Raw genomic sequence first — 12,272 nt, 5'->3', positions numbered from 1 at the left:
CATTGAGACCCACGCCAATTTGGCGCCTTTTGACAAGCGCCAGCGACTCAATTAGAGCTGGGGGTTCCTCACCTATTTCGTCATTGATTTCAACCAGAGTTCTAAGAATATAGAGGAGCGGCCGTTTAGGTCCAGCCAAACCATACTGTAACCTCTCACACATCATTCTCAATCTCCCTGTTGCTACCCATGCTGCGTGCCAAAGCCAGTGTTGCTGCTGCTGCTGCTGCCACCGCCTCAAGTGTAATGACCGAATGAATGAATTGCGAGGGGGAGGGGGGGGCAGGGGGGGGAACGTGGTATACCTCCTACTCCTTCTCCACACAAGTGCCCTGGAAAGGACAGCATTGAAATCTGTTTCCTTTTGATCTTATGTTCACAGCTTCCTGCCCAGCTTTTTTTTCCATCTCATTGCTGTATTGCTTTTTTAAAAAAGAGGGAGGTGGGAAATGAGGGAAGTGGGGGTAGGGAGGGGGGCTCATTTGCGGGCTGGTGATGTCATGAGTGGATGATGATTTAATCATGAATGAGAATGTACTACGATGCTGATTTTTTTATGTTGTGTGTTGATGGATGAGTACCGGAGATTTGTGAATGACAGTTGTCCCAACCTCTGTCTCCCCCTCTCTACAGCTGAAAAAGCTCCTGCTTTCCCCCCCTAATGTGCCCACGGGCATCGACACACACAAAGAGGGAAGCGGGCAGCGCCATAGCAGCAGGAGCCTGAAGCCTGTGAGACCCTTGGTTAAGGTGAGTGGGAGCTCTACTGGGCTCTAGAGCAGGGGGGCGGGAGGGATTACTCTACCCCTCAGAGACGTGTGAGGACATACCTGTAAGGAAATGCCATCCTTGACCATCAAGGTGTTTTGGTATTCTACTCATTGCCTCGCCACTCAGTGTGTGTAGTCTTTGCCTCTGCTGTGCTCTCAATAACCCTCGACAACACACACACACACACAAGTCTGGGTGCTTGACCACCAAGCTGAAGTTTGATTCTAGCGTTTCCAGAGGCCACGGATCCCTAGGTCAAAGATGCAGGGTGCCAGTTCAGGGCTAAGCCAGGTTTTGACCAGGGGAGAGGGCAGCATTAGTGTAGAGTTGGTCGTTTCATAAAGATAGAGTGAATCATAGTATCCTTCTCTCTCTCTCTCTCTCTCTCTCTCTCAGGGAACATTGATATGAAAAAGAAGGAACGTTATATAACTTTGGTAAACAGACACTATTGCCTGTACCGGGATCTTGTACAGTTACACAGAGGCACTGTTCATAAGTCAAACATGTTGACTTGTACACACTGCTGTCACCGACCAGACATTTAAGGAGTCATTTGTTTATTTTAATCTCTCGGGTTGTAAGGTGTGCAGAAGCTTTTGGCGGTCATGTTGGCTGTTGGTAACCCATCTCCCATTCCTCTCTCTCTGGTTTTGTCTGCAGTGTGACATCACACAGCAGCGTAAGCCCCGGGCAGTCCGACCGGCCGGACGCCTGTGCACAGAACTCCACCGCCACCTTACCACTGCACGTGAGGCAGAGGACGCCCCGTTAGCTGATACTGAGGAAGAGGAGGAGGAGGAAGAGGAAGATGACGAGGATGACGAGGAAAGTGAGTCCGAGGAGGAGGAGGAAGAGTCCTCCAGCAGCGAGGGCGAGAGTGCCATCCCAGCCGAGCCCCCTAAACCCCAGTTTTCCTCAGAGAAAGAACTACACTCGGTGGTGGAGCTCATCAAATACATGCACACGTACTGCCTTCCCACGCGCAAACAGGGCGTCTGGGACCGCCGTGAGTGCCAGGCTGCTCGCAGGGCCAGGCCCGAGTGCCAGTCGGCCCGCGTCCCCGGGAACTGTCACAAGGTGGCCGCCCCCCAGGTGCAGAGCATGGCTCGGCCGCGGCTGGCCTTCGTCCGCAGGCGGGAGGTCAAGGCCAACTCTCTCCTGCGTGAGCTCCTCGAGACGGTCAACTCGTTTGACGTGAGCAAGCCTTACAGACTCCACAGCGCCCCCTACATCCATGCCACCAGAGGAGCCCCCTCCGCCAAGCTTCCAGCACAGGAGAGAAAGACTGAGACCCCCGCCTCGACCACCACCCGCTTAACCAAACCAGAGCTCAAAGACTCTGGCCCCATTGGCTCGGAGAGCGACAGGGCCTTCGATGCGCCTAGGAGCCCTGAGGCGGATGACGTCACTTCCTTCTCGGTCCGCCGCTCCCGGAGGCTGGCAACCTTCCCCAGTCGATTCGCCAAGAAGGTGCGGGCAGGCCGGGTCACAATGGAGCCCACCTCGGGGCGCCTCAGCGAGGACAGTGATACTGCTGTGAAACACCCCCTGGGAGACGACCCGGAGAAAGACAAAGAGACCACCCTCAACAACAGCAGCCCCCAAATGACAGCTGAACCCACCGACCCCTGCTGTCAGAGCGGTAAGGACATGTTGCCGTCAACAGATGGCCTGGTGATAGATGGGTTGGTTTGTTTACACACACACACACACACACACACACACACACACACCTGCTGAATCTGATGTGTTCTCTGACCATGCAATGTCAATCGTTGGTTCCAATGTCTCTTCTTCTCTTCTTCTGGTTGCAGAGAAACGCACCTGCCTCAGCCTGCCGCTGACTCCCAAATTGACAGGGTTTGTGTTCCTAAACTACTCCTTTAAACTAAACTACTCTAGATCCCCCCCCCCCATCCCTGAACTCTGTCTAGTCCAGTCAATCACAAAGCCCCTTTTTAATACACACTTCTGGAACCTTCTGGAATCATCAAAAAAACACAATCTCCTCATTAAATCTTTTGTCTATACACGATAGTATGCATTCCCAATTGTGTGTCCTAGTTGATGCATATAAGAGATTTTTGGATGATACGTCAACAATTTATGATACACCATGTGAGGGTAAGTGAATTTGTGTTACTTACGTAGGAAGTTAAACTTTATTAATTTTGAATTGTGTGGCGGTTAGCCAGTATTAGACACTAACTTTGAGTGGGTAAGTTGTCAGGGGACGGCATTAGCAAACATAAGCATTAGCAACAATAATGAGCAAATATTGTTGTCCATAGCGCTATTCGAACCAGCGATCTGCGGGTTGCAAGGCTTTCTGTATACACCTGCCAATATAGCTCTGTGCGTCAGCCAGGACACACAATTGAGAATGTGTACTGTTGTGTATAGGCACACGATTTGAGTCAGAGACCAGTCTGGTTTCTAAGGCTCTTAGTCTCTGCTTTGTGGACTTGTAATATCCCCCAAAGCACTCCCACATGCACAAGCCTTTCATGGTAACATAGTTCCAAAAATAGACCTCAAAAAGAGCCGGAGCTTGCACTGTAATGCACTGTAATGTCAATCACAGATGGCTGCTGTAAAAAACACATGAAACTCACATTTACAATATATAAATTCACTAAAACCCCTTATAAATGAGTCAGCAGTTGAGCCTTTGTGTCCCCCTCTGAAACACACTAACACATACCCTTTTCTTTGGACCCCACGAAGAGTAATGTAACAGCTAGCTAATGGGCATTCATAGAAACAAATGTACAAACACACACACGCACACACACACACACTCCCCCCAAGCCCTGGTGATGACTCTGCAATCTCTCTCTCTCTTTCTCGCTCTCCCTTTCTCTCTCTCTCTCTCTCTTCCCCATGATCAGAGACACACAGTATGCCACCAAGCCCTTTGAGCAGACGCTCAGCGTGGACCTGTGTGGCACAGCAGGTAATGTTGTCCTAGTGTTGTCTGAGTCACTGTTGTGTATCACATCTGTAGCCTTGATCAGATGGGGACCTGCATTTTGGAGTTAACCCATCATCTTTGTCAGTTGCATGTGTAGAGGGAAGCAGTGTGCACTCTTAGAAATAAGGGTCCCAAAAGGGTTCTTCAGCTGTCCCTGTTCCATATAGAACTATTTGTGGAAAGGGTTTGACATGGAACCCAAAAGGGTTGTTCAAAGGGTTCTCAGCCGAAGAAGCCTTGTTGGTTCTAGGTAGAGCCTTTTTTCTATGAGTGTGCGAAATGTAGTGTGTGCTGATCAGATAACACAGCAGGTGGTGAGTATAGCACAAAGCTCAGTAACAGCAGTAAGATGGCGTTGATATCTTATGGAAAGAGCATGAGTGCAGCTATCCGAAGGGATATAGCACATAAAAAAGGGATACCCTTTATGCGTTATGAATTTGCTTATAAATGCTTTGTGGAGCATCTATATAGGCCTAAATAAGGCCGTTTGAAGGCTTCATTGACCCTTTAAAGTTGAAATCCATTTTAAGTGCGACTATGTGAATAACATTAAAGAAAATCTACTAATCTATTAATGTGGGATCATGGGCTTTCCACATGCCACGTCTCTATGCTATGTTTGCATCATGTTACAATGTAACAGCTCCAAAATAGCCTTTTCCATTGTGAAAGCAGTTGAAAGGCAGCAATTTAGCAATACCTTGTTGTTGACGATAACCAGACATTTCTGTTACTCAGTACACAAGCTAACTGAAGTACACACTAGTAACAGTTGATCATTGAAGATGTTTAAACATGAAGAGTGAAATTGTCTGTCAATAGTTCATCTCTGTCTAATGTTAACCTGCCAGTCCTGTTGTGAAGCCTCACAGTGAGGACCATGTGACTTATGAGAGTGGCATGTGTTTCCCAGGCCTCACCCCTCCCACCACCCCCCCTCACAAGCCCGTGGAAGATGAGCTGTTCAAGGGAGAGTCCCCCCCAAAGGGCTCCTGGCTGACGCGCGCCCACTCCCGCAAACTCCCAGAGCAGACGGAACTCTACGCCCAGCTCCGCAAGATGGGCCAGGCCACCGACAGCGAGCCCAAAGGCGTGATCTACCGAACGTTCGGCGACCACGACTACTGCCTGCTGAGCCTGGGAGAGAGCCGGAAGAGAACGGCCGCAATGTTGTCCCCTTCCCTCTGCCGGACACAGGAAGGGCCCGAGCCCAAGGGAGAGCTGGTTGAGTCCAGGCTGGGCCAGCAAGACGACAGGCTCTTCTCCACAGTCCCAGAGTACCTGAGCACGGCCCAAAGCAAAGAGGAAGGGCGACAGGTGGCATCCCCACATTCAGCATCGCCCCATGCCTTATCCCCTCACAACTCAGAGGAAGAGGGAGAGCGCAGCTCCCCGTCTCGCTCGCCCTCCCCCATCCTCCACTCCGGCTGCTGCCAGCCTCACTCCCCTATCAGTGGCTGTGAGAACTCTGAGACTTGCCATGGAGACAAGCAGAGGAACAAAACCAAGTCTGGGCAACAAATCGACGAGGTAAATGTCATACAGAGAGTATATACTAGGCTGCTATAATGATATTTTTAGTGTTTATGGCCTCTTTGAAAGTGTGATACAGTACCAGCCGTCGTGCTTGGCCACCAATCTCTTGTCTGTACTGACGTTTACCATGGTGTCGTTGCCTAGGACAACTGCCAAGTGTTCTACATTCACAACCTGCCGAGCAGCGTCACCCAGACAATGCTGCGTAAGCGCTTTGAGGCCTTCGGCGCCCCGGACGACTGCAAAGTCATCATCAAAAACGAGTAGGTCCTTATTTATCTGCCTTATGGCCTGACCTGTCTTTGACCTCTTTTCAGTCCCCTGTGGAGTGGATGTGTCACATCAGGGTCCCTGTGGTAAACATCATGTCTCTCTATGTTGCCTGTAGGGAGCGCTGTGGAGTCATTAAGATACGCCAGGGGCCCACGGGGCAGGTGCAGGTCCAGAGGCACAGGCGAGAGCCTCTCTTCCAGAATGGGGGAGGGAACGGCATGCGCAGGCTCAGCAGGAAGCGCTACATAGATCTGGGTAAGGAGAGAACAGGCCAACCCTGCACAAGGGCAATGATATGATAGTCGAAGCTTGAATATAGGAAGGAGTAGCATGAACTGTTGGTAATGCAATGTCTCCCAACAATTTGTACTTGCAAAGTAGTATGACTGTTCTAAATGTAGATATGTTTAGCGGATTTCCCGGTGGTTTTGGTACAGTGGCATTGTGTATGGCCATGACAGTATTGTGACGGAGGTGTGTTTGTGTTCCTCAGACGAGGCGGGACCAGGCCCAGTGAAGAGCAAATACGATGCCCTGGATTTCGACACCCTGCTGAAGGAAGCCCAGAAGAGCCTGCATCGCTGACCCGCCTTAGAAAAACGCCCCCGACCCCGAGACTTACCTCAGTACCTCAACCAAGGCACCTCTTAATGTTTACATTTTTAACATTGGAATAAGAAACTGACCTTGTCTCTTTCAACTGAGGAATACTGAACGAGGAAGTGGGGGTTGGATGGGAAATACAACAACAACAACAACAACAACAACTACAACCACGAAACAACAAGTTCTCTGAACACAAAAGCTGCTTCCTGTCTGTGTTCATGAGTTCATCGCCTCGTTGAGAGCGGACTTGACCTCTGTAGCAAACCTTGCTCCCTCCGTTGGTCGTTGTGGTGTGTGTGTGTGTCTGCGTGTGTGTCGTTTTTTTGTATCCACCATTGGTCACTACTGGTGGAACCGCAAGCTGTATTCGCCATTAAGTCGTACGGTATATAACAAAAACCTGCTTTATATTAGCAAAATTGTGGATGTTCAAACTGTGTGTGTGTTATGACAAAAAGACAAAAACAGAAAAAATCATTTGACAGCTTCAAGAGTTTACAAAATCGTAAAAGGAAAAAGTAAAAAAATCATGTTTTGTAATTTTAGTGCTTCCTTGATTTCATCTATGCACACAAACGAGGTAATGTTTCTCCTCTCGACTTCCCTTCTACTCTGCCACGCAATGGCCTATGCTGCTGGCTGCTCTGGTCTATACTGTACGATAGAGTCCCACTCTATAGAACCTTTAAAAGGGAATGTAGGATGACAAATCACATGCCCAGGGACGACAGATGTAAAATAGCTAACGCTGACACATTTACTTTGATATGTAAACATATATATATATATACAGAAAATAAATAAATGTCATACGGATGCCACAGAAATTATAGTTTCCACAAGGTCTACAGCATGACCAACAATGTGATTGTCAACCAGTATACTAAAGCATTTACTCAATGAAACTGACTCATGACTCATCAAAATCAATAGCGATCTCAACCAATCTTATTGGAACTGCTACCCATCACTCACTGACCGCTGTCGTCTAATATTTGCTAATGGCTACTTCTTATTGAACACTAGACAAGTTAATTGATGTGAGTACTTCGTGCCATCATAATGGTGGAAAGATCAATCACACTATTTGACAGCCTGTCACTATCTGACCAATACGAATGATTCTTACTGCACTTCAAGTGGATTCCCAACACATAATCTATCCCATGCATTTAGTGGCTGCACTTACTGCACTTACAGTACCGACAACTGTCTGAACATGTCTACAGTACATCCCTAGCCCAACCCAACCCATAACAACCCATTACAGCAAGTTAAAGCAACACATAAACTCACTACAGGTTCTAGCTGGGCAGACAGGTGAAGGCAGAAATCGAAGAACAGGCTCATTGTAATGCATGGAATGGAATGAGGAATGTTATCAAACATGTGTGTTTGATACCTTTCCTGATTCCATTCCATGCATTACAATGAGCCTGTACTTCGATTTCTGCCTCCACCAGTCTCCCCTGAGTTCTAGATATCTGTAGTAATGGAATGTGCACCGCACTGAATCTGAATGTAGTGCCCCTCCATGCCAGTCTCTCTCTTTGTCTCTCTCTCTCTCTCCCTCCCTCTCTCTCTCACTTTCTCTCTGTCTCTGATGCAGCCAGCAGCATAGCCAAGGGAGAGAGCTTCTAAGCCCTTCACAGTGGAAAGACCTTTGTATCTGTTGGTAAAGAGGTCATACTACCATTTGTAACACTTGAGAAAGGGGTGATGGTAAAGCGCAAAGAGTCTGTTGAATTTTGATTCTCTATAGAGGTATGGTATCAGCTGAGTGTCTCTACCTCATATCCATCCATCCCTCCCACTCTTGGGCTCTCTCTCCCTCTTTTTACTCTCGCTCTTCCTCTGTGAAACACTAGTTTTCTAAAGCTCTCCTTTAATGGGTGAAGGACAGCTTTTTTTGCTCCCTGCTATACCCAGAACTGTTTGCCTCGTGGCTAAAAACTCGAATAGTTTGCGTGTCTGTTTTTGGAGTCTCGACCGTATGTATCATTGTGTATCTGACTGTGTTGTCTGTGTCTCGTGTTTTGGGCACTGCCATCACTGGGGGACTCTGGGGGGGAGGGACTGTTGGCCCTCTGATGTGCTGGGAGACCAAAGGTGAAGCCTCTTCTCTTTCTCTCCCAACATGTACTTGTTTTCTTTGGCCCCCCTCCTGACCCGGCCCCTCAATACTGTGCAGCCTAGCCCTCTTGTGTGGTGTGTGGGCATGGGGCTTTCTGTTTCTGCTGCCCTAGCCTTGGCAACACCCCCCCCCCCCCCCCCCCCCCCCCGGACACACACTTCTAACAGATTATCCCTGTCTCTTTCTCTAATCCCCTCCTCTGTAACACACATGAATTGAATGTTTACATCACTGGATTCTCCTTCGACTTTATTAGAGCGCACACTAAGTACAAAGACGCCTTATTCAGTGTTAACAGAGGAGCCTATCAGGATGTGCCTTCATGGCTTGCCCTCGTAGGTTACCCACGTCCAAAATCAAACGTTTAGTGCTATACATACTGATTGAGAAACGAGATGTCATCTATACAAAAAAAGAAAAGAAAAACCTTCCTAATCAAGAAAAAACTGAATGAGTATTTGTGCTTAGTATGTATACTACTAAAAAGTGAGAGAATGTGCTGGTTTACATGATACAACATAGATACAGTATATAATGTGTATATAGCACTATGCTTAGTGGAAACATGAAATGTGTCTATACAGCGATTTGTAGGTGTGCGTTATAAAGGTGGTGGTGGGTCACGTTGGCAAATCAGACTGGCAGAGATTACTGTTTAAAGATGCAAGGTTGAACAATACAGGGAGTAACTGAAGGGAATTTATGTTGATATGACTTCACAAGTCCAACACTGTTGTAAAAAAAAAAAATAAGTATCCCTTTAGATACCCTAGAAGGTTATATTTCTCTTTTTTTAATAACTAAATATTTTTGATGATTTTCTTTTTTTTAAAAACGCAATTGAGATGCAATACATATATCTATGAGACAGCCTTTCTCAAAGATGGAAGGGGTTATTTAAGTGGTTGGGTGATAAAATATGTTGGGGAAATCCTTGAAAACAGATCATGTACTGTACGTTGTAGACTGCTGTATAAAAAGAGAAAATGACAAATAATAATGTGGTCAGTCATGCCATACATTTAAAAACTCATATATCAATACGGGATTACATAAATACTGTTGCACAAAAAAAAAGCCCCAAGTAGTGAAATATCTGTTCACAACTTTTCATGAAAGGAACTGATAATATTATTGCCACATTTTGATGGTACACAGGTTGTTGAATTCTGATTAATTTTCAGTGGACACTTGTATAATTATTGGTAACTTGTGAACATGTATGACTCTAATTGTGGATTGAAGGAAAGAAAACAGTTGTTGCTCTTTTTAGCCCTGTTGTGAATTGTCGGACTGCTTGATGCCAGTGGGGTGCTTCCATCAGAAGAGTTGAATGACACCAGACAGCCGATTCTCTTGAGGAGAGCCTTAAAACAATAGGGAAAAAACAAAGCTAGTACTAGCTTTTATTATTACTGTTTGATCTCCTTTCAAATCCAATGTGTTTTATTAATTACTGAAGTAATTAAAAACGTTTTTCGATACAGCCATATTATAAAAGGTATATACATATATATATATATGAATATATATTTGTGTGTTTGTGTAGATATTTAGATGATTATATACTTTCTTATAGAAAACTTTGATGTTGACCATTTTCCTCAGTGTTTCGGAGCGCTTCGACACATTTCAACAACGATACTGTCAATCTCGAGTTTGTAGGTTGAGAGATGATCCAAATTGAAATCCTTTCCAAAGGGAACCCTCGTCAGAATGTAATACTTTCTTTCCACTCTTAATTTCAGAAATGGGAAGAAACAAACTTGAGGCAAGTTGACCAAAAAACTATATTTGACGTTGGCTTGAAATTGAACATTTTTTAGCCTCATCAGATTGATTTTCTAAATGTTATAATTCAGCTACATGGCCCACAAAAAAGAACATCATTGTTTTACGTTTATTCCTTTATTGGAAATAAATGTCTCTTTAAACTCATCATGACATTAAAGTCACCCTATGGACAGAAGTGCTTGCAATATTGGGCCTACTCTGGCCACTAAATCACCACTGATCACTGTATTCCAGATGTAACTGATATGTTTATGTCTGCACTACCCTGAGTCACGTGTATCAAAGTTTTGTTTTGTATCCCAGAAAGTCAATACACAAAAACATCTGTAAATCAAGTAATGGTAATACAGTATGATGTCAAATGGGCAATTTGGGGGCTACGAACTGTCATAATCTAGTTAGCTGTGAGTGGGTCTTCGGTGGAAGAAAATTGACACAAAAGGGCATACATGGTTTATTTTTTTTTGTTTTATGTTTTTTTTTTCATTGCTATTGATTTTTTTGTCTATTTACATCTAATGACTATCAAATTCACAAAATGATTTCCTTTTTTAACTTAGTTTTTGGTAAACGGTAAATACGGCTAGTAAGATTTTATATTTTTACATATGTTTTTTTTTTTTTGCGTTTATTCTTTTTTATTTATATGCCACTTAGTTTGGATGTCTTTTAATGGTGTTTTTCTGTTTTGTGTGATTTCATATGTCTTGAGAATGTGGAGACAAAATGCATTTCAGTATTTTTGAATTGTTAAAATCTAGTTTCATAGATACATTTATCTATAGCAGAAATTATCTGATGTTATAAATTATATTTTAATTCATGTAAATAGTTTAAAAAAGAAGACTATGGCTTCCTTTTAAACTGAATACATTTCTCTTCAGAGATTGTTTACATTATTAAACTGTAGAAAATGTTCCTCATATACTGTAAAAAAAAGTACATATATATTCATTGATTTGCCTCCAAAAAATAAAATCCTAATGAACAACATGTATTTTGTGTGCCAATAGTTATGAGAATGAAAACAAAAATCAAAATTGTCCCTGGGGGACCACCGTATTAAAGATTTTTAATGGGGTGCTCTTGAGCCAAAAATAGTCAAAGGTAATGCAGAAATGACCTCATTGGACAGAATGGGGTACACCTCCACATGCCCTTGAGCATAGCCTAAAACCAGCAAGAAATGTGATGATATCTCATATAGGTATGATATCCACATAGTCAACACTAAAGCAAAAATGTACACAATACAGTAGCTACTTAACTTCCATTATGTACCATTATGTTGAGTAAATACAGCAGGTCTACATGTTAATTGCAGTCAACATACATATAATGACATCATGCTGTGGAGTGGCACCATAAGGGCTCTAAACTTTCTACATGAAATTGACAATGAAAATACACACACACTGTACACGCACACCCAGACATCTGTCGTTTAAATATTTTAATGCACACTTTACATTTTCCTCAGTTGCATATTCCATGAACTTTAAGGGGATTTTAAGACATTACTCTGAAAGCAAAGCAAAATCTACAGTATACCCTATCTCCCCCTGCTCTCTACAATGAGTATACATTAGACCTGACACAAAAATACTGCGGATTCACTTCTACCAAGGAGTCCTTGGTTAAACAGTGTTATGATGCAGTATCATGGGGGAGGGGGGTGCAGTATCGTTCAGTATGTAGTACGTAGTATAGCGGGGGCTTCCTTTCACAGTTGAGAGTGTGGATGTCAGCTGTGTTCCCCTTGGTAAAAGGAGGTTAGCCGACTCTGATTAAGACTACCCTGGTTAATGGTGTTTCTCAAGGAGCCACTGGCAATTTTCCGCTCAGCTAGCTTGTGATTCGCATGTCAGTGTGATTCTCCTTTACGGGACGTCTCTCATCCGCAGGCTCTGATCATGCAGCATCTCTTTGCTGCAGTCACTGCGGTCCTCCTGTCAGAGTGAGCATGTACAAGCCTCGCTGAACAGCAGCACAGCCCTATACGGCAATCCTCACTGCAGCCCTGCTCTGACGAGGTAAGAGAGAGGGGGAGCATCACGAGTCGTGACGACACGCTGCTTACGCTCACTGCTGCGTGTGTGTACAAGTGACGCACTCGGCTAAGGCCATCACCCCGATCCCTTCCCCTGCCAATTGGTTCTCATTCTCCTCGCTCAATTA

The 12,272-nt window shown here is 44.9% G+C and overlaps 1 protein-coding gene across 1 annotated transcript in view; it reads left to right on the top strand.

Moving 5' to 3' along the window:
- The window catches only part of ppargc1b (peroxisome proliferator-activated receptor gamma, coactivator 1 beta), a gene marked incomplete at its 5' end in the record, with an annotated part of 45,013 nt that extends 37,507 nt beyond the window's left edge, over positions 1-7,506 (top strand). The window contains 8 exons of the mRNA XM_083686384.1: positions 634-750; positions 1,435-2,416; positions 2,589-2,634; positions 3,666-3,730; positions 4,665-5,281; positions 5,432-5,550; positions 5,676-5,815; positions 6,054-7,506. Of these exons, the coding sequence (XP_083542510.1) occupies positions 634-750; positions 1,435-2,416; positions 2,589-2,634; positions 3,666-3,730; positions 4,665-5,281; positions 5,432-5,550; positions 5,676-5,815; positions 6,054-6,145 (2,178 nt within the window). The 3' untranslated portion in view covers positions 6,146-7,506. The remainder of the gene's footprint in view (positions 1-633; positions 751-1,434; positions 2,417-2,588; positions 2,635-3,665; positions 3,731-4,664; positions 5,282-5,431; positions 5,551-5,675; positions 5,816-6,053) is intronic.
- Positions 7,507-12,272: the final 4,766 nt, after the last annotated feature.

The sequence above is a fragment of the Argentina silus genome, assembly GCF_951799395.1.
Source record: "Argentina silus genome assembly, chromosome: 15".
Taxonomy (NCBI): Eukaryota; Metazoa; Chordata; class Actinopteri; order Argentiniformes; family Argentinidae; genus Argentina; species Argentina silus.
Note: the sequence above shows the minus strand (reverse complement) of the source record. Positions and strands in the feature narration are given on the sequence as shown.